Below are 23,669 nucleotides of genomic sequence, written 5' to 3' on the forward strand. Positions count from 1 at the left end.
CCAGAGGTCCTGAGTTCAATTCCCAGCAACCACATGGTGGCTCACAACCATCTGTAATGGGATCTGACACCCTCTTCTGGTGTCTGAAGATAACTACATTGTACTTATATATAATAAATAAACAAATCTTTTTAAAAATGGTTAGTTCTCATTTAAGAGATATTTGTCTTGATATCTAAATCATTCTAACCTTTATTTGTGGGTAACAATTGATCTGTTCAGTTATCTTAGTACTGGAGCAAACTTTAGGGAAGTAGGTGAAAAAAATCACATTACAAATGAAATTGGACAATAATATAAACTCAAATTCTAATTTAACAAAATTACATGGGAATTGGGGGAGGCTGTTATAAGTTCAAAACTATTATGAAGTCTGAGTTCTGAGAAAGCAGGATTCTACAGACTTTGTAAGCATAATTAAATACTTTTAAACCTTTTAAAAAGTTATTGTTATTTACATAATCAAATCTTACTTATTCTATAGTAGAAAAGAGGGAAGTCCAATAGGAACAACTTTTTTTTTTTTCTGACAAGGTTTCTCTGCTAGTCTTGGCAGTTCTGGAACTCACTCCGCACACCAGTCTGGCCTCAAACTCACAGAGATTTGCCTGCCTCTGCCTCCCTGGTGCTGGGATTAAAGGTATACACCAAAACTTCCCGTCACTCATTTACTTTTTGTCAGCAAAATATGACTATTTTTTAAATTTTTTTAATCCCTGCTAATTTTACAATTGCAAGAAACACAGGTGCTTAGGGTTACGATGGCTCTATGGTTAAGAGCACTGGCTGCTCTTCTAGACGGCCCAGATTTGACTCTTAGCACCCGTATGATGGTGGCTCATAAATCTCTGTAGCTCTAGTTCCAGGGGAGCTGGCACACTTCTGGGATTGTCAGCACCACACATATGGAGTGGCACATACATACACTCAGAAGAGCACAAGCACACACACACATGCACACACAGAGAAATAAATATATGAATACATATTCTTAAAAGACAGGTTCACGGGTTATAAAATTATAACAAGGAAATTTGTATTTTAAGAAATAATGAGGGGGCTGGAGAAATGGCTCAGCGGTTAAGATCTCCGACTGCTCTGCCAGAGGTCCTGAGTTCAAATCCCAGCAACCACATGGTGGCTCACAACCATCTGTAATGGGATCTGGTATGTCTGAAGACAGCTACAGTGTACTCCTATACATTAAATAAATTAATTAATTAATTAAAAAAGAAATAATAAATGAAAGTGACTTTATAAAATAAAGACCTCCATTTAAGAAAAGACTTAAGAAATAGAAAGCATGGTTGGTAGGAATGTTGCCAAGAGATTCTGAGCTTAGACATGTGGGGTACTGTCTTAGTTAAGGTTTCTATTGCTAGGAAGAGAAAACATGACCATGGAAATTCTTATAAAGGGAAGCATTTAATTGGGGCTGGGTAACAGAGGTTTAGTCATCATAGCAGGCTGTGGGATGATGTCACAGGTGAGGCAGGTACAAGATAGAATGAGGCCTGTCATTGGACAAGAAGGAAGGATGGGTGGGAGGAAAGTTTGAAGGAAGAGGAGGAGATGGGAACAGAAGAGGGGTGGAGACAGAGAGGCCCCGGGACAGCATGGAAGCGGACGTTAAGATTCCACGCTGCACCTTTTACAGGGTGTTATGAATGTTCTTAAGGGATGGATGTGTACAGGGCTTTGTATGTTAAGGTGGGCAATTATGTCTCATCAATTGGAACAAAGTGTATTGTGCTGTGTGTTCGTTCATGTGCAGATTTAAGTGTAAGGGAGTGTGGGGCAGCTGGTCTGGGCCACCACAGAGTTGGTATGTATGCTTCTGGCAAGATATCTAGTAGATATCTTGGGGCACTACAGTTACAGACCTAGAGTGGGTTAAAAGACAGCGTTTTCTGTTTTATAATTTTACAACAACGGCAGGCAGACATGGTGATGGAGAGGTAGCTGAGAGTCCTACATCCGGATCTGCAGGAAGTGACTGACACATTGGCCAGAATGAGCTTCTGCTACTTCAAAGCCCACTTCCTAGTGACACACTTCCTCCAACAAAGCCACACTAGTTCATAGAGAAGGGGCAGAGGAATGCCCAGGGTTTCCTTGCTGGGGGACCTTCTTATGAAATGTAATACAGCAGGGGATGGAGTGTACCTGGCAGGTCCATGCCAAGATGCCCCTGAGAAATCATGCCATGTAACAAATCTGATATAAAGAAGGTTTATTTGGGGGAAGGGAAGGGAGTGAGGATCTGAAGGAGGAGTAGAGGCAGACAGATGGGAGCAGGGCCATGAGGACAGAGAAGGACAGAAGGGGGAGAGAGAGACACCAGTCAGGAACATGTGTGAACAGAGAGAGAGAGAGAGAGAGAGAGAGAGAGAGAGAGAGAGAGAGAGAGAGAGAGAGAGAGAGAGAGCGCATCCTGGAACATGTGTGAACAGGGAGAGATACCAGCCAGGAACATGTGTGAACAGGGAGAGAGACCAGCCAGGAACATGTGTGAACAGGGAGAGAGACCAGCCAGGAACATGTGGGAGCAGGGAGAGAGAGAGCCAACAGGGTGGCGAGTAGTCCTTTTATACACAGCCCACACCTGGCAGCAGGTAATGGCGCAGGTGATGACATAAGCTATCGTTAGGTCCCTGGGAGGAACCTAGTGTAATTGCCTGTAAGCCAACAGACTTACGTGAAGGTCCAGTAGGTGTGGCCAAGTGCTGATCAAACAAACAAAAATTGTGTGCAATTTTTGAACAACCTTGCAGGGTAGGTCTTCTTTTCTTTTTTGAGATTATAATATAATTACTTTATTTCCCTTCTTCCTGTTCCTCCTACCAACATTTCCCATGTTACTCTTGTGTTTCTGCTTAAGTAGGAGGGTGTCCTAGGACTCAGAAGCCCAGGAACCATACAGCTCTTAGGTGAGACATGTCGTGTCCCAGTGGAAGGGCATCTGAGACACGGGCGCTCAGGAACCACACAGCTCTGAGATGCTGCCTCCTCAGCAGAGACGTTGCAGCTCCCAGGGGAGGTATCCCCAGCTGAGCCGAGGAGCTCGGGAGCCCCGGCCCTGCTCTTTCTCTTTGCTTCTTCTCTTTGTTGCTTCTTTTCTTCTTCCAACAAGAGTGTCACACCAGGCAGAAAACCTCATGAAGAAATTTATTGGAGGGCCCAGGGTGTGGAAAGAGTCCAGGGATGACTGCCTCTTACTCCAGTGAACAGATGGCAGGGAACTGGACAGAGGGGCAGTGCTTATATATTTGGGGGAGGGAGGCTTTTCGGGGCATAAATTTCCAGGGTGAGGATTGGGAAACTTAGGAATTGGTGGGTTTTCTTGTTCAAGGATTTGTGAGTTTTCCTGCTCAGGGATTGGTGGGTCCTCCTGCTCAGGGATTGGTGGGTTTTCCTGCCCAGGGATTGGTGGATACTCCTGCTCAGGGATTGGTGGGTCCTCCTGCTCAGGGATTGGTGGGTCCTCCTGCTCAGGGATTGGTGGGTTTTCCTGCCCAGGTGGGTACTCCCGCTCAGGGATTGATGGGTATTCCTGTTCAGGGATTGGTGGGTTCTCCTGCTCAGGGTTTGGTGTGGTTTTGTGGGAATTTTTGAATGGTATTTTTTTTTCCTGCTCAGAGATCGTTTGCTTTTTTTCACCACCCTATCCCTGCATTAGGTCTATCGGTTAGATGGGAAGTTCTTCCTGGCCGCAGCTGGCTTTCTCTGAGAGCCATCTTAGTGGAGCTGCTGGGGGAGGCTAGAGGAATGTTGCTCTTGCAGTGGCGTTTCACCAAGGTTGTAGGCTGAGGCAGGAAAGGCGTCAGCACCCTGGACAGCTCCTGATTCAGGCAGTAGGCCGAGACAGGAAAGGTGTTGCAGCTGTGGACAGCTCCTGCTAAGGTGGGAAGGGAGACCTTCTTTGGACAGCTCCTGTGACAGCTGCAGGCTGAGGAGGTGTCATGGTGCTGCCATTTTTTTTGACAGCTCCTGCAGGGGCATCTTACAACTGCCCATAGGCTGGGGCAGGAAGGAGGTGATGGCCAAGACTTTGATGGATTTTGTGGCAAATCGCTTAGGGACTACAGACACTCTCCAGACAAAGTCAGGCAGAGATGGGGAAGACCCAAGAAGAAAGGGAGCTTTCCATTTTGCACCAAGCTTCGAGAGTCATCCGGTCATGGGGTACTGCAACTTTAATAACAGGGTCTTTCAACATGCCACCATAGCTTTCCCACCATGCTTGGACTGTACCCAGGAATTGTGAATCAAAAGAAAACCGTCAGGATATTTGAGTACAACAAGCTAAGTAACTACTACAGAAGGTTGGTACGAAAAATGGAGTTGGTGATATAAAACTGCATGCGAGGTCCTAGGCCTTTACAGCTGGTTTACAGGACGAATGTGAAAGAGTTCCGCACTTTTTGGGCTAGAAAAGACTTTGAATCTGGTAATCAGATTGAAATGGGTCATCTTGGTGGAACTTTGGAAGAGAGAAATGATGAGAGAAAGAGGACATGAGACCCAGCTTTTGAGACTTCAGGGGGAACAGGGCTATCAGGAACTGGGATAGGGATGACTAGAGGTGTTACCTAAGACCCTGGCAGCAGTCTGCCCATGTCCTCAGATCACGAGTGATGCTGAAGCCATGGGCAAGAGACTAATTTGTTTCCTGGAGGAAACATCCAGACAGGCCAGCATGTCGTCTGTCTAATGCTTACTGTTCTTATACCTGGTTTGACAAGAGAAGAGATAACAAGTGGAGACAAAGACAAGAAAACGGTGCTTAGAAAACGTGCGCGAGCTTAAGATGGTGAACAAAGCATCCATAACTGTTTAAGAGAAACCCACTGTCTTAGTTAGGGTTCCATTGACCAGAGAGACACCATGACTAAAGCAGCTCTTACAAAGGCCAACATTTAGTTGGGGCTGGCTTACAGGTTCAGAGGTTCAGTCCATTATCATCATGGCAAGAAGCATGGCAGTGTCCAGGCAGGCATGGTATAGGAGGAGCTGAGAGGTCTACATCTTTTCCAAAGGCAAACAGAAGGCTGTCTCATGGGTAGCTAGGAAGAGGGTCTTAAAGCTCACCCCCACAGTGACACACGTCAGCAATGCTGCACCTCCTAATAGTGCCACTCCCTGGGCCAAAGATATTCAAACCACCAGACTAACTCTCTTCATTGGAAAAATTGGAAAGAAGGCCTGAAGGGAAGATGTCACCCATCAAAGGCTACAATTAAGACCCACCTCATGACAGGCTGTCTGGCCCACACCTTTAATGCCACACTTGGGGGGGGGCAGAGGCAGACAGATTTCTGAGTTCAAGGCCAGCAGCTCTTCTAAATTCCAGAACAGCCAGGACTTCACAGAGAAACCTGTCTCCAAAACCCCACCCCAATCCCATGGGCCATGGTTCTAGATTAAATAAAATCAGAAATCTGCTGTGTACAAGTTGTCTCAAATTCCTGCTGCTGTGGTTTACCCACCATGATGTACTGTACTGTGAACTCTGAGTCCTAAGACAGCCTGTCTACATAGTGAGCAGGACAGCTAGAACTATATAAAGAGACCCTGGAGAGAGGGAGAGGGAGAGAGGGAGAGAGAGAGAGAATTAGCAGAGTCTTACCTTTAAATACAATGTTTTTAGGGCTGAAGAGGTAACTCAAGGGTTAAAAATACAGGCTGTTGTAGAAAAGGACCTGGGTTCAATTGTCAGCACCATGTGGTGGCTCATAACCATCTATAACTTCAGTTTTGGGGGATCCAATGCCCTCTTTAACTCCAGCAGACACACACACACAGAGCACATGTATACCCACAGACAACACACTCTCTAAATAATTTAAGGATACCTATTTTAAATATAGTATGGAATATCTTCTATTCTTCTTTCTTTTTCTTTGTTTTGTTTGTTTGTTTCTGTTTTTTTGAGACAGGGTTTTTCTGTGTATCCCTGGCTATCCTGGAACTCACTCCATAGACAGAGCAGGCTTCAAACTTATAGATCTTTCCCACTTCGCCTCCCTAGTGGTGAGATTAAAGCCATGTGCCATGTGAAGTTTTTAAGTTTTATCTTTAAACCAACTGTTCTCTGCATATGGAAATGAAGAAGGAATAAGATCAAGGTTAGAAAAGTATGAATGAAAATAGAGAACTGAGCCTGGCAGCAGTGACGACATCAGCAGTGGCCCACACCTTTGATCACAGCACTCAGGAGGCAGAGGCAGGCAGATCTCTGAGTTTGAGGACAGCCTGGTCTGCAGAGTAAGTTCCAGGACAGCCAGGGGTACGCAGAGAAACCCTGTTTGCGGGGGGGGGGGTTGGGGTAAGAGAGGAAACAGAGAGTTGAGAAGAGTTCGATTTCTTAAAATTTCGTCTGATATAACCTATCACATTTTCTTACCAATTTCCTATTGAGCTTTTCCTTTTAATTTCAATATATTCAGCCCATCAACTTTTTGTTAACCATCAATTTTATCACTTCTTTTTTTATGGAAGTTTTTTTTTATGTCAAAGCAGGCTGTCTGTTCATTTTAAATTCTCTTGTCTGGGATTTTTAAGGGTGTATGTGTGTGTGTGTGTGTGTGTGCGCGCGCGCGCGCGCGTGTTCTCTCTCTCTCTCTCTCTCTCTCTCTCTCTCTCTCCTATTTTGGATTAAATGTTTCAATGAAGAGATTCATAAAGCCAACTTATCTTTAGATTTCCCCGTTTTCCAAACACATATAAGTTAAACTAACACAATTATCAAACATAAAACCAGCTGGAGTAACACATGGCAGCTTTTCTCTGAACATTTCCTCCTTCCATGAATTAGAGAGGCACAAAGCAAACGAACAAACCAAAATGTCCTGAAAGCAAACAAACTGAATTCGGCACAGGCAGAAACCAAATGAAACAGATGCCTTTAAACAAAGGGCTCCCTAAGCAAACAGGGAGAATAATAAAGTAACCAAACAAAGAGGGGCCTGGCAACCAGCTCACAATAAAGCAAACCAAAGTAGATCCAAGCCCCAGGAACAACTCACCGGCATTCCCCTGAGGAATCAACACCTAACAGTTGGCATAAGTGGCCCGTCCTGGCACCAACCCAGTGACTCTTGGATCATCTTTGGGGCCACCAAAACCCATTAATGCAAAAAACAGCTCTTGCCTCAGAGAGAGTAAGAGACGGTTTATCCTGGAGCCAAACTTGAATGACCATGGCTTGGAAGACAGATTTCAGTTACTCCACATAACATGTTCCATGGCAGTAACAGATTCATGATGGTTTTATAGTAACAGAACACAGAAAATAAAATCAAGATACTTTCAAGATACCTTGGTGGATAAGCAAATTGTGCTGGCACATGCCTTTAATCTCAGCCCCCAGGAGGCAGAGACAGACGGGTCTCTGAGTTCGAGGCCAGTCTGGTCTATAAAGCCAGCTCTAGGACAGCCAGGCTTCACAGGGCTACCTTATCTTGAAGGTTGAAAGGAAGGAGGAAGGAAGGGTGGAAGTTGGTGTTAGCAGGCAGACAGATTTCAGAAAGTCAGGTAAGCATGGACTAGGACTACAGGCCACAGATGCTATCTGCTTACATTATTTTGAGTTGGTGGAAGCTAGAGGGACTTTTCATAAGGTCTAACCTGCTAGTCACAAGGATGTTAGGTCACACACAGAAATGGGCATTAAGTGGCTCTTTGGGGGGTGAGGGGAGATATCACAGGATTATTTGGCTTCTACTTGTAACACAATAATGAAAGTTTTAATCAATCCGCCTTGTAGAATGCTTAACATAGATGTAGCACCCTGCCCCCCTGGAGGGGAGGGGGAACTTCGGTCCACAAGTACCAGTAGTAAAAAGAAATGGAAGGGACTTCAAGGTAAGGTGAAAGACTAGAGAGCTGAAATAAATAGACTTTTCCCTGTCTTAGTTAAGGTTTCTATTGTTGTAAAGAGACACCATCACCAAGGCAGCTCTTATAAAAGAAACCATTTAATTGGGGCTGGTTTACAGTGTCCATTATCATCACGGTGAGAAGCATAGCAGTGTGCAGGCAGACATGGTGCTAGAGACGAAGCTGAGAGTTCTACATCATAATTCACACACAGGCAGCAAGGAAGAGACTGGATGTGTTTTACACTGGCTGCAGCTTGGGCATTTAAGACCTCAAAGCCTCACCTCCATAGTGACACACTTCCTGTAACAAGGCCACACCTACAAATAGTGCCACTCCCTATGGCCAAGCATTCAAACACATGGGGCAGTCCTATTCAAACCACCACAATCCCAAATAGAGACGTACAAAGAAAGCTTTAGAAATTCATGAAGCAAACATGGAAAAGACAAAAAGAAAGACAGGCTACACAGAGAAGTGAGCCTAATACCGCCTCCATCATGTGGTTCCCTGATGAAGTTGAGGGAAGGAACTCCAACGATATTGCTGCTTCCAGAAGGTCAGAGGAAAGTCTGATCCTCAGAACAACAACATAAAAGGGGCATTTAGACATTTTTGGATCAATTTTAAAAGGGAGGGAAAGGAATCACCAAGCAGGATACCCTAAATAAAACCCAACCCACTTTAAAGTCACTGGTCTCCCCAGCTGGGGGCACTTTTCTGTAGGAGAAATCTGTAACACTTGCCAAGAACCTCAGTTTAATGTTGCCATTCTCCTATGTTTTAAATATTTAACAGATGGGGAGGGGGAGAGGGGGAATCCTCCTGCTAGCCAGTAAGGCTTGCTACATCCGGGCAACCAAGCACCCCGCAAACATGGTAGCACATTCCTCGGCAAGGGCAAGAAGTTCACCGACTAAAGGTCTGCCTGGGCTATATGAGACCCCAAAACAAAACAAATTCACGCAATAATGAAAGAAGGGAGGAAAGAATTATGAATCACAGCAGTATGCGCGTATTAAACTGTGATTAAGCCATTTAGCTGATGGGGGTGTCAGGAAAGGGCCCCACTAGGACCACAAAAAATGGTTAGATTAAGTCTGGTGTCACACGATAAAAAGAGAAATTAAGAGAGGGAGGTGGTGACAAGGGATAGCAGGAGAGAAAGAACGTAAATGGTTAATATTGGGAGTTTCAAAATGCTTTCCCATTACAAGCACTTGACGTTTAATTTCCTCATCCCAGTGAACTACCCTAAGGGAAATAAATGCTCGAACTGGGTAGTTACACCCGGGTAGTAAAGAGCAAGGAAGAGCTTTATAGATGCACTTTTCGCCAGACTTCGTCAAAGGACACGAAAGTATGAAAAGATGAGTTGGCAGTTTCAAAGTGTGGAAAGGCGGCTCAGCCTTCGGGATTGGGAGCTGCCTTGAGCTCTTGAGAGCCTAGACCAGAGCTCGAGACAGCCGGACCTGCGCACTGCAGATGCGGAACTCATGCGCCGCGGCTCGGCTTCCGGCGAGCACCGTTTCCAGACGCACCGACAGGGTCGGCGCAGACAGTGGCGTGCCTTAGTTCTTCTAGATGGTGAAAGAAGGCCTGAGACCGGACGGTCTTCTCTCAGCTTTCTCTCTGCTCGGTCGACTCCGAGCAGCAGCAGAGACTCTAAGCTTCGCGCCTCAGTGGAAGATTAGAGGGCGTAGAGGCCTTCGAAGGCTCGGCCAGTGAATCTTCCGCCCCCTCACTGCCTCGGTGAGGACAACCGCGGGAGGTGGGATGGGAGGGGGAGGGGGAGGGGGTGCTGCGTACACGGGGAAGGGTCATTTTGTGAGTCTCACTACTACTTCCGGGAGACGCCTCGGAAAGAAGGGCGTGCTAAGGGGCGGGGGGCCGGAGGGGAGAGGCACTTACCTCTTATCTGATTGGTTAATTGCTTGCTGGTTGAGCTTTTCTAGTTGCTGATTGGCAAAAGCTAAATCCAGGTCGCAGGGGAAGCGTTACTTGAGGCTAGATTGAGGTGAGATTGGTCGGGTTCCTGAGTCCAGTTTGTACACGGGAGTAGGGACTTCATTTTACCCCCAGTCCAAGGCCTCGATTAACAGGGTAAGGAAAAGAACCGGTAGCGGGATGGTGGAGGCGGTTGACGACGAAATGAAGGCTTAGAACTAAACTAACCTAACTTCCTCACCTAACCTTAGCTATACCCAGATGGGAACGTGATACAAGGCCTTTGAGAAAGGAGGAGGCGGAATCCTCGTAGCAGTGACAGTGTAGAAGGAGAGGCCTACTGGGAGGTTGTTTTTTTTTTTTTTTCTTTTTTTGTTGTTATCTAATTGTAGGAAGCTCTAATTTCCTAGATGAAGGTAATACAGAACCTTCTGAAGAATTTAGTTTTGGCTTTGCAGAGGAGTCGGGAGACTACCAGGTGTTCCAGGACCTCAAAGAGGCAGTTTGCTGAATAATTCAACTTTTCTTTTTATTACTTCAGATGAGCAGCTCGCAAAAAAGACAGAAATATCAGAAGCATGGATACAGTCTTATCTGTTAGAAGAATGCTCAAAGGAAAATAAGGTATTCATTTTGGCTTACTTATGATTAGTAATCCAAGAATTTTGCCTTGGAGAAGGTCTCAGGTTTTGAATATCTTAAGGAACCTGACCTTTTTTTTTTTTTTTTTTTTTTTGTCATCAGATTTTTTACTTATTAAACATCTGTTTTTAAAATGTGGTTTCTGACCACCAAAAATGCTCTCTGCTAATAATAGTACTAATTATACTGCAAATGGAAACCCTTTACTTTTTGATATTACTAACATCTTGAGTGAATCTCACCCCCCTCCAGGTGTGTGTGTTCCTGACTATCGTAGAACTCACTCTGTAGACCAGGCTGCTCTGGAACACACAGAGATCAGTCTGCCTTTCTCCTGAGTGTTAGGAATGAATACATGTTACTACACCTAGTTTACTGGCTGGTTTTGTGTGTCACCTTGATACAAGCTGGAGTCATTACAGAGAAAGGAGCCTCAGTTGAGGAAATGCCTCCATGAGATCCAGCTGTAAGGCATTTTCTCAATGAGTGATCCGTGGGGGAAGGCCTAGCCCCTGTCTGGTGGTGGTGTCATCCCTGGGCTGGTAGTCCTGGGCTCTGTAAGAAAGCAGATGGAGCAAGCCAGTAAGCAGCACCCCTCCATGCCTCTGCATCAGCTCCTACCTCCATGTTCCTGCCCTGTTTGAGTTCTTCTCCTGACTTCTTCCAGTGATGGGAGTGTAAGCCAATTAAACCCTCTCCTCCCCAACTTGTTTTGGTCATAGTGTTTCATCGAAGCAATAGAAACCCTAAGACAGCTAGCTAGCTTTGCATTTTGCAATTAGGGGGTTGTTTGTTTGGGTTTTTGTTTTGTTTTGTTTTTGGCTTTCAAAGCAGGGTTTCTCTGTAGCCTACTCTGTAGACCAAGCTGGCCTTGAACTCAGGATTCCCCTGCTTCTGCCTCTTGAATGCTGGGACTAAAGGTGTGGGCCACCACCTGCCTGGCTACTTTATTATTATTTTTTAAATGTATCCACTAGTCAAATATATGTGTCAAATCTTAGAATATAGAACTCACAAATAAACAACAAAACAACTTTTAGGAGCTCATAGGTCTAGGCTTTTGCTCTAAAAGTTACCACTGAGTCAGGCACAATTCAGCACACAAATCTCATATCTGAATATTAAATTGATCATCTTTCAAAATTTTTTTCTTTGTCTCTCAAAAAATTGTGTTGAGAAGCCTTCATCATGTTAAAATTTTAGGCTTGAATAATACATGTTCTTAATATACAAGGGCTCTTACAAGGGCCCAGGATAGTTAGGAATGCAGCCCACTATATTTTAGATGATGATGTCCTGCATCCCTTCCAGAAAAGATGGCGAATATAAAATGGCCACTACTGTCACAGTGCACTTTATTGAGATGAAAATAATTTTGCCTACTGTGTCTACTGAAGACTCAAAGTTGGTCTCACTGAGACTGAAAACCAACAGGAAACAACATGCCATGGCTGGCTCTGAGGATTGAGAAAGCACACAAGAGCTCTGGCTGTTGGTATCAGGCCATCCTTCAGCCTGCAATGGTTAGCCTCAGGAATTTCTGATTTTGGGGGCTACATGTAAGTACTTTCTACCTTGGCGAGGAGATGAGGAAAGGTAACACTGCTTCTTAGAATCTTAGACTATCAGTTCAGTGAGTCTCTAAAGGTGGTTGTGAATCACAATTGAGGAGATTGTTAGTGGCCTACACAGCGAATTCTGGGCCAGCCAGGGCTACATGGTAAGAGCTGACCTCAATAAACCAACAACAAAACCAAAACAGAGTGAAGCTATGTTAGCCCATGACTGATGCATTGAATTTGTACATGTTCTTTAAACAGGAAACTAGAAGTCTCAGGATGAATCCATCTAGATCTAGATCAGGTGGTAGTGGAGAAGAAATCTCATTTCAAGAAAATGAGAGAAGATGGCAACAAGAGCGTCTCCACAGAGAAGAAGCCTATTACCAGTTTATTAATGCGCTCAATGATGAAGATTATCGGTTAATGAGAGATCATAATCTTTTAGGCACCCCTGGTAAGAAATGGGCAAAGTGGGGGAAATATTTTTCTATCATTGGAAGGAGGGATTTTTAAAGAGAGGGGGGTGGGGATTTAGCTCAGTGGTAGAGCGCTAAGGCCCTGGGTTCTGTCCCCAGCTCCAAAAAAAAAGAAAAAGAAAAAAAAAAAAAAGAGTAAAGTAGAGAGAGTGCCTCCCTTTGAGTACTGTTTTGTGAGTCTGAAATTATGCAGTGTAACAAAGTCACTGCCCTTTGTGTTTGATAAATACATGAGAATACTGGGTATATGGGCATACACAGGCCGAACTTCAAAAGTTCATGTATATAGGCATTAAATGTTTATATGTATAGTTCTCACTACCCTCCCTGCCAACTCCTCATGGAGACAGGCTCAGGATTGAAACCTAGGGTTCTGTACCTGTTAGGGAAGTGCTCTACCACTAAACTACACTTCAGCTCACTCGCTCGCACTCTCTCTCACATAATATTTGTACAAATAAAATGTTTTTTGAAACTTTATTCTTAACTTATTTGAAGTGTTAACACTCAGCTAGGTAGTGTCCAATGTAGTCTTTATGTTTTCTTTCAAATTCACTTTATAGGAAACTAGCTGAAATTTGCTTGTCTGTGTGCTTGTATATTTCTATGTTGGTGACTCATATAATAAAATATTGGGGTAGAATCAAAGCACCAGGTTGGGGATTTAGCTCAGTGGTAGAGCGCTTGCCTTGCAAGCACAAGGCCCTGGGTTTGGTCCCCAGCTCCGAAAAAAAGAAAAAAAAAAAAAGAATCAAAGCACCAAGATTGAACATTTCCCTAAAACTACTCCTCAATTTTCTTGTTAACTCTTAAGAAGCAAACTCTGCACGACTACAGCTCTTCATTGTATTGTTGTTGTCTTAAAACTTGTTTTAGTTTTCGATGTTTGTCTTTGGTGGGGGTTGTGTATGTGAGGTCAAGTCCAAGAAGGCCAGCAGAGCCTTTCAGGTCCCAGTCCGTTGGGTCTCCTGGAGCTGGCATTAGGAAGTAGTTGTGAGCCCCTCAATCTGGGTGCTGTGAACTGCTGAGCTGTCTCTCCAGCCCTAACTTAACAGGTTCTTATGGAGAGATTCTGGTAACCAAAATTATTCAAGTTTAAATCTCAATTTTAATAAAATAATAAATGAGATATGACTAAGTTGATGTGTATTTATAGCAAATATTAACTTCAATTTATAAACCATGAAAATAATAAGGATCAACTTTTATAGGTTAAGATTTTTTTTTAAATTACATTTTATTTATGTGTGTGTGTGTGTGTGTGTGTGTGTAAGTAAATGAAGGTGTTTAGATGCCACAGGACAGCCAGTAGGTATCTTTTTTTCTCCTTCCACTATGTGGTTCTTTGAATTCAGGTTGTCTGGCTTAGCAGTAAGTGCCTTTACCCACTGAGCTGTCTCACTGGCCCCAGTTGCTAAAGTTTTTATTTCATGAGTTCTCATAAAACTTGGTAATTTGTTTTTTAAATAACTGTTGTTTCGTTCTTTCAGGAGACATAACATCCGAGGAGCTACAGCAGCGCCTGGATAGAGCGAAGGAGCAGCTGGTGTCTCAGCCTGGCTCGGGGAGTGGGACAAGTGACGGAGGTACTGAGGCCTGCACTGTCCCACTTGGCCTGCCTGCCTGCAGCGCTTTACTGTTGTGATGTGATCCTCATTCAGATAGCCTGTGTGTTGCTGAGAGCAGTCTGGTTAGGGACTAGAGAGCAGAGACTAAGTTCAGAAGTGTTCTCATACATGGTTTGCCTTCAGGAAGCTTATGTGTACAGAATAGTAAATACATATTTTCCCTCCTTCCAACCTTCCTAAGATAAGCCGGGGCCCCATGTGTTCTTGATAAATATTCTACCATTGAGCTACATCCCCTAGCCAGATATAGTTCTTCCTAATGTTTGCATGAACACACTACATTGCTTTTGTATTACAGAGCCTAATACAGACAGGAAACTGTCTTTGCTGCTGCTTTTCCGTTTGCTTGCTTGTTATTTCATCAAGAAAACACTAAATCATATAAAAATTCTTGGAATACGCAAAATACTAATGCAAACCAATTTAAACTAACTGCAATTATAGAGTTCAAAGCAAGTGCAACTTTGGGACCCCTCTTTCTGTTTTACCTTCTCTCCCAGAGACATCCATCACTGGTAATGTTCCCAGTCAGCTGGCTGAGGAGTCTCTGCTCTACCTGCACAGAAGCTGGGGGTCGTTCCCAGCTCCTCAGGGGGACAGCTGGTGTGATCAACATTAAATTTAGAAAGGAGGTTTCCTAAGAACTCACCTCCCTGAAGCCTTTCTGTCCCTAGTATTCACCATCTCTGTGAACATTTTACCTGTGTCCTATTTTAAGTTTATGACAAAGGCTTTTGAGTTCCATGTTTACAGTTGAGTGGTATTTGAGTAGGCCTAAGGTCCCTGGGTTCATAAAAGCATGAGGAAATAAGAGAGATAATGGGAACTTGGATCATCCCTCAGTTATGAACACCTGCTGGCTATTACTGTAGTTGTTAAGACAAGTCGAGTGCTGCAGATATAGGAAAGTTTTCAAGAATATATGTGTGTGTGTGTGTATGAATTATATATACACACACATATATATATACATATATATGTATATGAATTCATAAATATACACACATACATTTATCAAACAGTTTTGCTGGGTATAATATTCTGGCATGTGTGACCTTTCAGAACTTGGGTAATGTCATTCTGAGACTTGATCCTGGGACTTGATTACTGTGATAGGCCTGCCTTTCTGTGTGGCTTGGGCCTTCTCTCTCGAAGCTTGAGCACCCTTTCCTCGGTCTTTTCTAATAGCGTTTTAACTGGAATTTGTTGCATCATTCCAATTTTCTCTTGTTTAAGGGTCTCTTGACATTTGGGGAATTTTCTCCTGTGGTTTTATTGAAAATGTTTTCTATGCTTTTGACCTGGAGTTCAATCCCCCTCCCCCCCTTGCCCGTAATTTATAGTCGTCCCCCCCCCCCCCCCCCCCCCCCCGAGCTGGGGACCGAACCCAGGGCCTTGCGCTTGCTAGGCAGGCGCTCTACCACTGAGCTAAATCCCCAACCCCCATAATTTATAGTTTTAATTTCTTTGACAGTGTCCAAAGATCCTACATGTTTGTTCATGCTTTTTTTTTTTTTACCAATTCCTCTGCCCTGCCTTCAAGTCCTGACATTGCTCTTATCCACTCAACCTATTCTGACTGAGGCTTTCCTGAATTTTGTATTTGACTATGTTTCTATCTTCATCTTCAGATTCCATTCTCCTTTGTTTCATTTAGCTATGTGTTTGTGTCTTTCAGGGCTTCTGTTAATTCCTGCTGTTATCAGTTCATTCAAGTATTTATCCTTGTCTTCCTTAAATCCTTTGAACTCTTCGATGGTGTTTAATTCTTTTGACTTTTGTGCCTGAAAGCGATCCTCCTTGGGACCATTGCACTGATGGGATTTGTAGGAGGTTTTTGGGTTTGTGGTTTTTTTTCTTTTCTTTTCTTTTTTTTTTTTTTTGCATTGTCTTTATTTTTTATATAGCTTATTTTTGCAATGAGCCATGAGCATCTGGAACTAGGTCGTTACTGTCTTACTGTTCTGAGGGGTGGAGCAGAAGGGAAGAGGTTCCTCATTGCATGCACTTTGGGCCAGTTGCATGGACGGAGGTGGCTGGTGGGGGTTCTGAGAGCAGGAGATGGGGTGGGGCCAGGTTGAGGCTGCCTCAAGTTGGGGCTGCACAGTGAGACAATGGCCAAGGGGAGAGGTTGCTTTATGGGTCCCCACAAGCATGGGCTGGACCTTAAGGAGGGTAAAAGGTTTCTGATAAAAGGCTGATAAAAGGTTTCTGAGTCTAAATAGAAGTTTTCTTTAAACGTGTGTGTGTGTGTGTGTGTGTGTGTGTGTGTGTGTGTGTGTGTGTGTGTGAAGACAATTTGTGTATAAGGCAGTTCTTCCGCCATGTGGGTCCTGGAGGTCCAGCTCATGACAGTTAGGCTTGGCAGCATGTGCCCTGTCATAGGCGCAGTATTTTAGTTTCTGTAGTGTGCTTTTAATACACTTTTAGAAAGTCTGATTTTTTTCATTTTCCATTCATTATAAATGCAGAGCCCGAGTTTAGCTCAAGTACAGCTGTCTTTCTTGCAATTTTTAATAAAGATCTAAACTATTATTATAGAAATTGACCTTAAATTGATTTGATTCACTTTCCAGACTCAGAAAACCTTAGAGAAAATTCAGATGAGGGTTCTCTGCTGCGATGGCTGAGCACTTTCCGGCGCACTGGGAACGTGACGCGGAGTGGGCAGAATGGGAGCCAGAGCTGGAGGGCTGTGAGTCGGACAAACCCGAACAGTGGGGAGTTCGGGTTCAGCCTGGAGATCCACATCAACCCTGACAGCAGAGGCTCCGGAGTGCGCGGAGCGGAGCCTGTGGACATTCCTCTGTCAGGTGTCAGCAGAGAGCATGGGCAGCAGAGACCCTCCAGTCCTGTGGCTAGGCGAACCCGAAGCCAGACCTCCGTGAGCTCCAGTGCTGGTCTCTCCAGTGCTCCTGGGGGCAGGCGCTCGAGGAGGCAGGGCTCTGTGCAAGGATCTTTCTCAGCACTGGGGAGGTTAAGGAATGGCATTGGAGCAGCGCTTGGCGTTTCCAGAGTTAGTGCCCCTCGCACTCACGTTATTAACACCCACACGAACCAGTCCGATGGTAGTGCTCCCAGGCAAAGTGGACGGCAGCGGTTTGGAGCAGCACATATTTGGGAAAATGGGGCTAGAAGTAATGTTACAGTAAGGAACACAAACCAAAGATTAGAGCCAATAAGATTACGTCCTGCTCTCAGTAGTCGAAGCCGGTCCCCTATTCAGAGACAGAATGGTACTGGTCATAATTCCCAAAGACAGGGTAGACCGCTACAGCAAACGGGTAGAAACAGGTCTGTGAGGCAGAGAGGTGGAACAAGGGTGTTTTTAGAACAAGGCAGAGAACGCAGAGGCACCGATTATACCCCACTGTCCAACTCAAGACTCGTGTCAAGGATAACAGTAGAAGAAGGAGAATCCAGCAGGTCCTCAGCTGCCACCCAGCGCCACCCAGCAATCACACTAGACCTGCAAGTCAGGAGGATTCGTCCTGGAGAAACTAGAGATCGGGATAGCATTGCAAATAGAACCCGGTCTAGGGCAGGGCTGGCCGAAAGTACAGTTGAGAGCAACAGTGGGGGCTTCCACAGAACTATTTCTCAGTTAGAACGGTCGGGTGTCCGGACCTATGTGAGCACCATTACAGTTCCTCTTCGGAGGATTTCCGAGAATGAGGTGGTTGAGCCATCCTCTGTGGCTCTTCGGTCAATTCTAAGGCAGATCATGACTGGGTTTGGAGAGCTGAGTTCTCTAATGGAGGTGGAGCCTGCATCAGAGAATCAAAGCAATGATCAGCATTTACCAGAGGTGTACCTAGAACTGAGTAATGGAGGTGCAGCTGATGACAGCGGTCAGCATGGAGGAGGCTCCTCACAGGCCCCTCAGGCCCAAGACGACAGTGCTGAAATGCCAGATGTGAGTGAGCCCGCCCCACCACAGGCTCGCACCAGAAGTAGAAGGCAGTTACGCAGGGCAGACAATGTCGTTGAGGCTGGGACATTGCCCATTCTGCGCCTTGCTCATTTCTTCCTACTGAATGAAGGCGATGATGACCCAATTCGTGGTCTAACCAAGGAGCAGATTGACAATCTTTCTACCAGGAGTTATGAGCAAAGCGCAGTTGACAGTGAGTTAGGTAAAGTGTGCAGTGTGTGCATCAGTGACTATGTGGCCGGGAACAAGCTCCGGCAGCTGCCGTGCCTGCACGAGTTCCACATTCACTGTATCGATCGCTGGCTGTCAGAGAACTGCACCTGCCCCGTCTGTCGGCGACCTGTTTTAGAATTGGGGGCCACAGACAGCGGGTGAGCGATGGGGTCTGCTCAGTGCTGTGTGTTCCTGGAGTCATGGTCGAACACTTTTCTTGAGTTACTTGTGATGGTGTAACCAAGACAAAAAAACCTATCAGATTATAGTTTGCACTATTTTTTGTGTGCTTTTTTTTTAAAACTTGTTACAGAGAGTTTGTTTATATAAAAATTTAAAATGCAGATGTTAAATTATCCAAAAGTAAAGAATAGTTAATATTGCTAGAACCAAATAACCTTTAAAATGTTTTTATTTTGGTAATTTTGTCATGCTAAGCACTTTTGTATCTGCACAACTCAGTATGTTAGGGATCTTGATTCTTTCTCAACTCTGCAGTAGGTTTTGCTGGGGTTTCCCAGTTCGAGCTCAGTGCTTCCTTTGGACACTACTGTCTGAGTCTTCGTAGCCTGTTAGGCTGAATGTCTGCTAGATATACTTAAGTTACTTGAATTGGTAATTTAGCACGTGGCACACGGCGCGTGTGTCTGCAGGTATGTACTGTGGGAACATATCCAGGCTGACAACTGCAGGCTGGAGACTGAGGCTGTGGGGCTTAGACTGCATATGGCACAGTGATCATCTCTAAGAGGGAGTGAATTAGTCGAGATGGAGATTGTTTACTGAAGCGTGTCTGACAATCTGACCTACTAAGAGCGAGCGATGTATAATAATGAACCTAGTATTTCTTTATTCATGGAATGTGGAAATTTTATGACAGATAGTTTAAGTTTGTCTTTTTTGTGATTTTTTTTTTTTTTTTTTTTTTTTAGAAGTACAAACACTTCTGGGGTTAGGTAGGGTTTACAGCATGCTTGATTTCTCAAATTTAGTTTTAAAATCTAAAATACTTTAAAGTCTATGAAGTAGTGAAATGCATAGAAAATATGTAAATTTGGATGCCAAAAAGCTCCAAATTAAAGCCTTTAAAAGAACATAGAGTTTATATAAACACAAAGTATGCATTAAAGTCTATTTCTACCAGTAAACATTAAAGACTGTGTGAGCTCATTTCTCTGTCCACTGTGGCTTACTCATCTCCAAATACTTACTCCACACTAGGTGACTACGTGACAGACTGATCAAGTCCCTGTCTTCATGGAAAAGACATTTGCTCTTAGGGAAGGAACAAATCGATTTTTACTTTGATGTTTGCTTATGACTATGTGACAGGGTCTCGCGCGTGCGTGCGTGCGTGCGTGCGTGCGTGCGTGCGTGCGTGCGTGTGTGTGTGTGGTGGTGCCGCCACTCGGGCAAAACACAAAGCATTTCATGTCAAATCCTGAGAGGTTTAGAAACGCCTCCATATTTAGCTTTTTTTTTTTTTTTCCAGTCAGTGATCACATTCAGTACATAAGATTAGTCACGTGCCTAGAAATAGCACAGGGTGTGCTCACCAACAGGAAAGAATTCTGTGAAAGTTAGGACTTGGGGATAAATAACTTGCAGGCCTCTCGTGAGTCCAGAAAGGTTGATTTGAGCCTGAATTGACGTCCTTTATATATCAGACTAATAGAGGGATCATCATTTCATTTTGTAGCTGTTAGATGACAACAATTTTCCCTTGATGATTTTAGCGACAGGTGTCGGTAAGTTTTTACGTTTAAGGAAGATTGTCTAGTACTTCATACAGGACACAGCAGAATGGAGAGACATGGCAGCAACCCAGTAAAGGAGCTGTTACTCCTTTAGTCAGCTGTGGAGATGGCTTAGTCAGATGCTTGCTAGGTGACCATGAGGAGTGAGTTCACTCCCTAGCACCCACGTAAAAGCTGGGTATAGTGGTGCATGCCTGTACTCCTAGGTCTAGGGGAACAGACAGACAGATCCCTGAGACTTACTGCCCACCCAGTCTGACCAGATTTGTTCAATGAGAGATCTGGTCTCAAAAATAAAGCAGAGAGTCGTTGAAGAAGACAGTTGACCTCTGGCCTCCACATCATGTGCAGGAACACACATGAAAACAAAAACCAAACCACATGCCTTCATTTTGTCCGTTAAGCTTGTTATAAGCTGATAACAGTGGAACTAGAAAGTAGGCATTCCATCTTGTGCCCCAGAAAGGCATTGTTTGGTGTTAGATGTGAGAACCAGCCACCCCCTGAGTAGGGGGAAGGAGTGCTGGCACACACAGATAAAGAAGCTGGGCAGTGGTGGCGCATGCCTTTAACCTCAGCACTTGGGAGGTAGAGGCAGGTGGAGTTCTGTAATCCAGGCCAGCCTTGTTCCAGGATGGTCAAGGCATATGCAAAGAAACCATGCCTTGAACCACCCCGTCCTCCCACCCCCCAAAAGAAAAGTATCAGCCACTAGGCAGACACTTCACACACACACACACACACACACACACACACACACACACACACACACACACACACACACACACACACAAAACCCCCTGGTATTTTGTTGGACTTAGTTTTTGTTGGTTTTGAAAGAAGGTCTCCCTTTATAACTTAGTCTGGTTTTATCTTCATAGTCCATCAGCTTCCTAGGTGCCAGGATTGCTAGCAGGCCCTCATGAGGCCCAACTTAAATCTTCAAGATATGGTTTTAACAGCATTAGAAGGCGATTCTGCTAGGTGCTTGAAACACAACAGGATGGGTACCATCTGGAAGCCATAGTGTGGCTGAATGAGAGCCATGCATTGGTATCTGTGGAGAACACAGAAGGGTTTTCTACAATACTTCATTTCCCAGAAAACAAAACCGCCATATCCAAAGGCTGTGCATCTGTATAGAATTTCTATTGAGTAATGATTGTGTCCTTTGTGGGTCTAATGTAGAAAGAAGCAAGCGGTTGGCCGGGGCTCTAAATTACACTACAGCTATCTTGCAGACTTCTGTATTGAGATTTGAAGCTTCCTGACTGCTCTCCCATAGATTTACATCCTCTTAGTATTTCCTTGTTTCTTTGGATTTTTTCTTGTATTATCTAATATTGTTGTGACCCTTCCTTGATTACCATTTTTGTTATTCTCCTGTCAATATTAGGGTGGTTTGAATGAGAATATTGACTCCCCATAGACTCACACTGGAATGTTTGGTTCTCAGTTGGGTGGACTGTTGGGAAGGATTAGGTGGGGTCTTGTTGGAGTAGATGTCATGTGACCTTGCTGGAGATCTGTCACTGGAGGTAGGCTTTGAGCTCTCTCTCTCTCTCTCTCTCTCTCTCTCTCCCTCTCTCTTTCGCTTTCTCTCTTGCTCTCTCACTCACTCACTCTCTCATTTTGCCTGCTGCCTGTGGATCAGGCACAGCACCGTGCCTACATGCTGCCATGCTCCCCACCATGATAGTAGACTAAGCCTTTGACATCGTAAGTCAGTCCCCAGTTAAATGCTCTCCTTTTTATGAGTTGCCTTGGTCATGATGTCTCTTCACAGAATTAGAGCGCTCTCTGCACCAGTGCTTTCTCACTGAGCCAGGGTTACCTGATTATGGTCAGAGGGGCTCTCAGCAAGACTGAGGCTGAGACAAGTTTATTGCAAGCAATTAGACTTATTATATACCCTTACCAGAAACAATACAGTAGTAGTTGCCAGGATACAATGATGTTTTCAAGCTGTACGGAGCACAACAAGGTTAATTTCTAAGCCTAATTGTTTAGCCAAGTTTCTGCACGCTTCACGGACTTGTGGGGATGTAGACACTTAAGTGTCCTGAGAGCTTCACTGCCTGAGGGAGTGCCTCGGTTTCTCAGGAACTGAAAGGCACTCAGTGCCCCAGGAACCATGAACTCTAACCTGAAAAACCTATGATGCATGCCTCTCAAGGCACTAGGTCAAGCCAACTTTCTGCAGAACACTAAGACAAATAGTTAACACGAATCCAAAGTCCAACATACAGAACTCTCGTTCATTTTTAAAGATACACTCACTTTTATTTTTGCACGATACAAGTGTTTTGCCTACATTCATGTACATGCCCAGAGTCCTTGAAGGCCAGAGAAAGGCACTGGACTCCCTAAAACTAGAATTATAGTCATTAGGAATACATGACCAAAAGGCCTGTGCCCTCAGTAAGTATATTAACAGAAGCTGGTTTGTGTCTAAGTCCCTGAACTCTAGATGCCATTGTTCTCATGGGGGAAAATATAATTAAAAAAAAACTTTTCTCTATTTCAATTAGGACTATAACAATGCGAAAATTATAGTCAAAATGTAAGTGGTTTTATTTATTTGTTTTTAAGGGGTAGGGTCTCCCATAGTACAGGTTGTCCTAAGACTCACAATGTAGACCAGGCTGACATAGAACTCAGAGATCCACCTCTGCCTCCGAAATGCTGGGATTAAAGGTTTGCACTCCTACCCCACCCCCAGCTGGTTTGGACTCCATATTAAATAAGAACCTGCTTGCGGATAAATGTCTTCAATGTCCAGAGAGCAGATGGTACTTTGGATGAGTCACTGACTGCAGAGACACAACATCCGGAAACAGGAGAAAGAGGACCAGCATTCTTTGTCCTCAGTGAGATTGCCTGAACCTTCGGAGAGCCCACACCCCCTGCATCATGTCTCAACACTTTCTAATTGTATTAGTCAGGGTTCTCTAGGGTAACAGGACATGTAGAATGATTCTTTCTCTTCATTTTATTTGTGTGTGTGTGCGTGTGCGTGTGCGTGTGCGTGTGTGTGTGTGTGTGTGTGTAAAATTTTATTAGATTTAGTAAAATGACAGGCTTTGGTCCAGCTAATCCAACAATAGCTGGCTATGAACAGAAAGTCTAAGAATCTAGTCTACAAGGCTGGGTGTCTCAGCTGGTCTTTAGTTGACACTGGAGTCCCAGAGTGGACTCTAATGACAGTAAAGGGAGGGGGGTACTGTTAGTAGGTGTGGCCTTGTTGGAGGAAGTGTGTCACTGTGGGAGTGGGCTCTGGAGATCTCCTATGCTTAGGCTTTACCTATTGAAGAAGAGACCCTCCTCCTGGCTGCCTTTGGGTCAAGATATAGAACTTTAGGCTCTTCCAACCCCACATTTGCCTGGACGCTGCCATACTTACTGACATGATAATGGACTAAACCTCAGAACCTGTAAGCCACCCCCAATTAAATGTTGTCCTCCACAGGAGTTGCCTTGGTCATGGTATCTCTTCACGGCAATGGAAACCTTAACTAAGATACCAGGTTTGGAAAAATAGAGATATTACTTCTTGTCTATTTGAGTAAGGAATGGAAACAGAACTACACAGAAAAGAAGACATAATGTAATAACAATCTCCACTAAAT

The 23,669-nt window shown here is 44.4% G+C and overlaps 1 protein-coding gene across 4 annotated transcripts; it reads left to right on the forward strand.

The window, feature by feature from the left end:
• The first annotated feature begins 9,413 nt into the window (after positions 1–9,413).
• Rnf6 (ring finger protein 6) lies at positions 9,414–19,438 on the forward strand. 4 transcript variants are annotated; one of them, NM_001107118.3, is given in 5 exon segments: positions 9,414–9,633; positions 10,370–10,452; positions 12,291–12,486; positions 13,999–14,094; positions 16,713–19,431. In NM_001107118.3, coding segments are annotated over 3 exon segments (2,007 nt in total). In that variant the 5' UTR covers positions 9,414–9,633; positions 10,370–10,452; positions 12,291–12,308; the 3' UTR covers positions 18,446–19,431.
• The last annotated feature ends 4,231 nt before the right edge of the window (positions 19,439–23,669 follow it).

Source organism: Rattus norvegicus, chromosome 12 (assembly GCF_021556685.1).
Source record: "Rattus norvegicus strain SHRSP/BbbUtx chromosome 12, alternate assembly SHRSP_T2T, whole genome shotgun sequence".
NCBI lineage: Eukaryota > Metazoa > Chordata > Mammalia > Rodentia > Muridae > Rattus > Rattus norvegicus.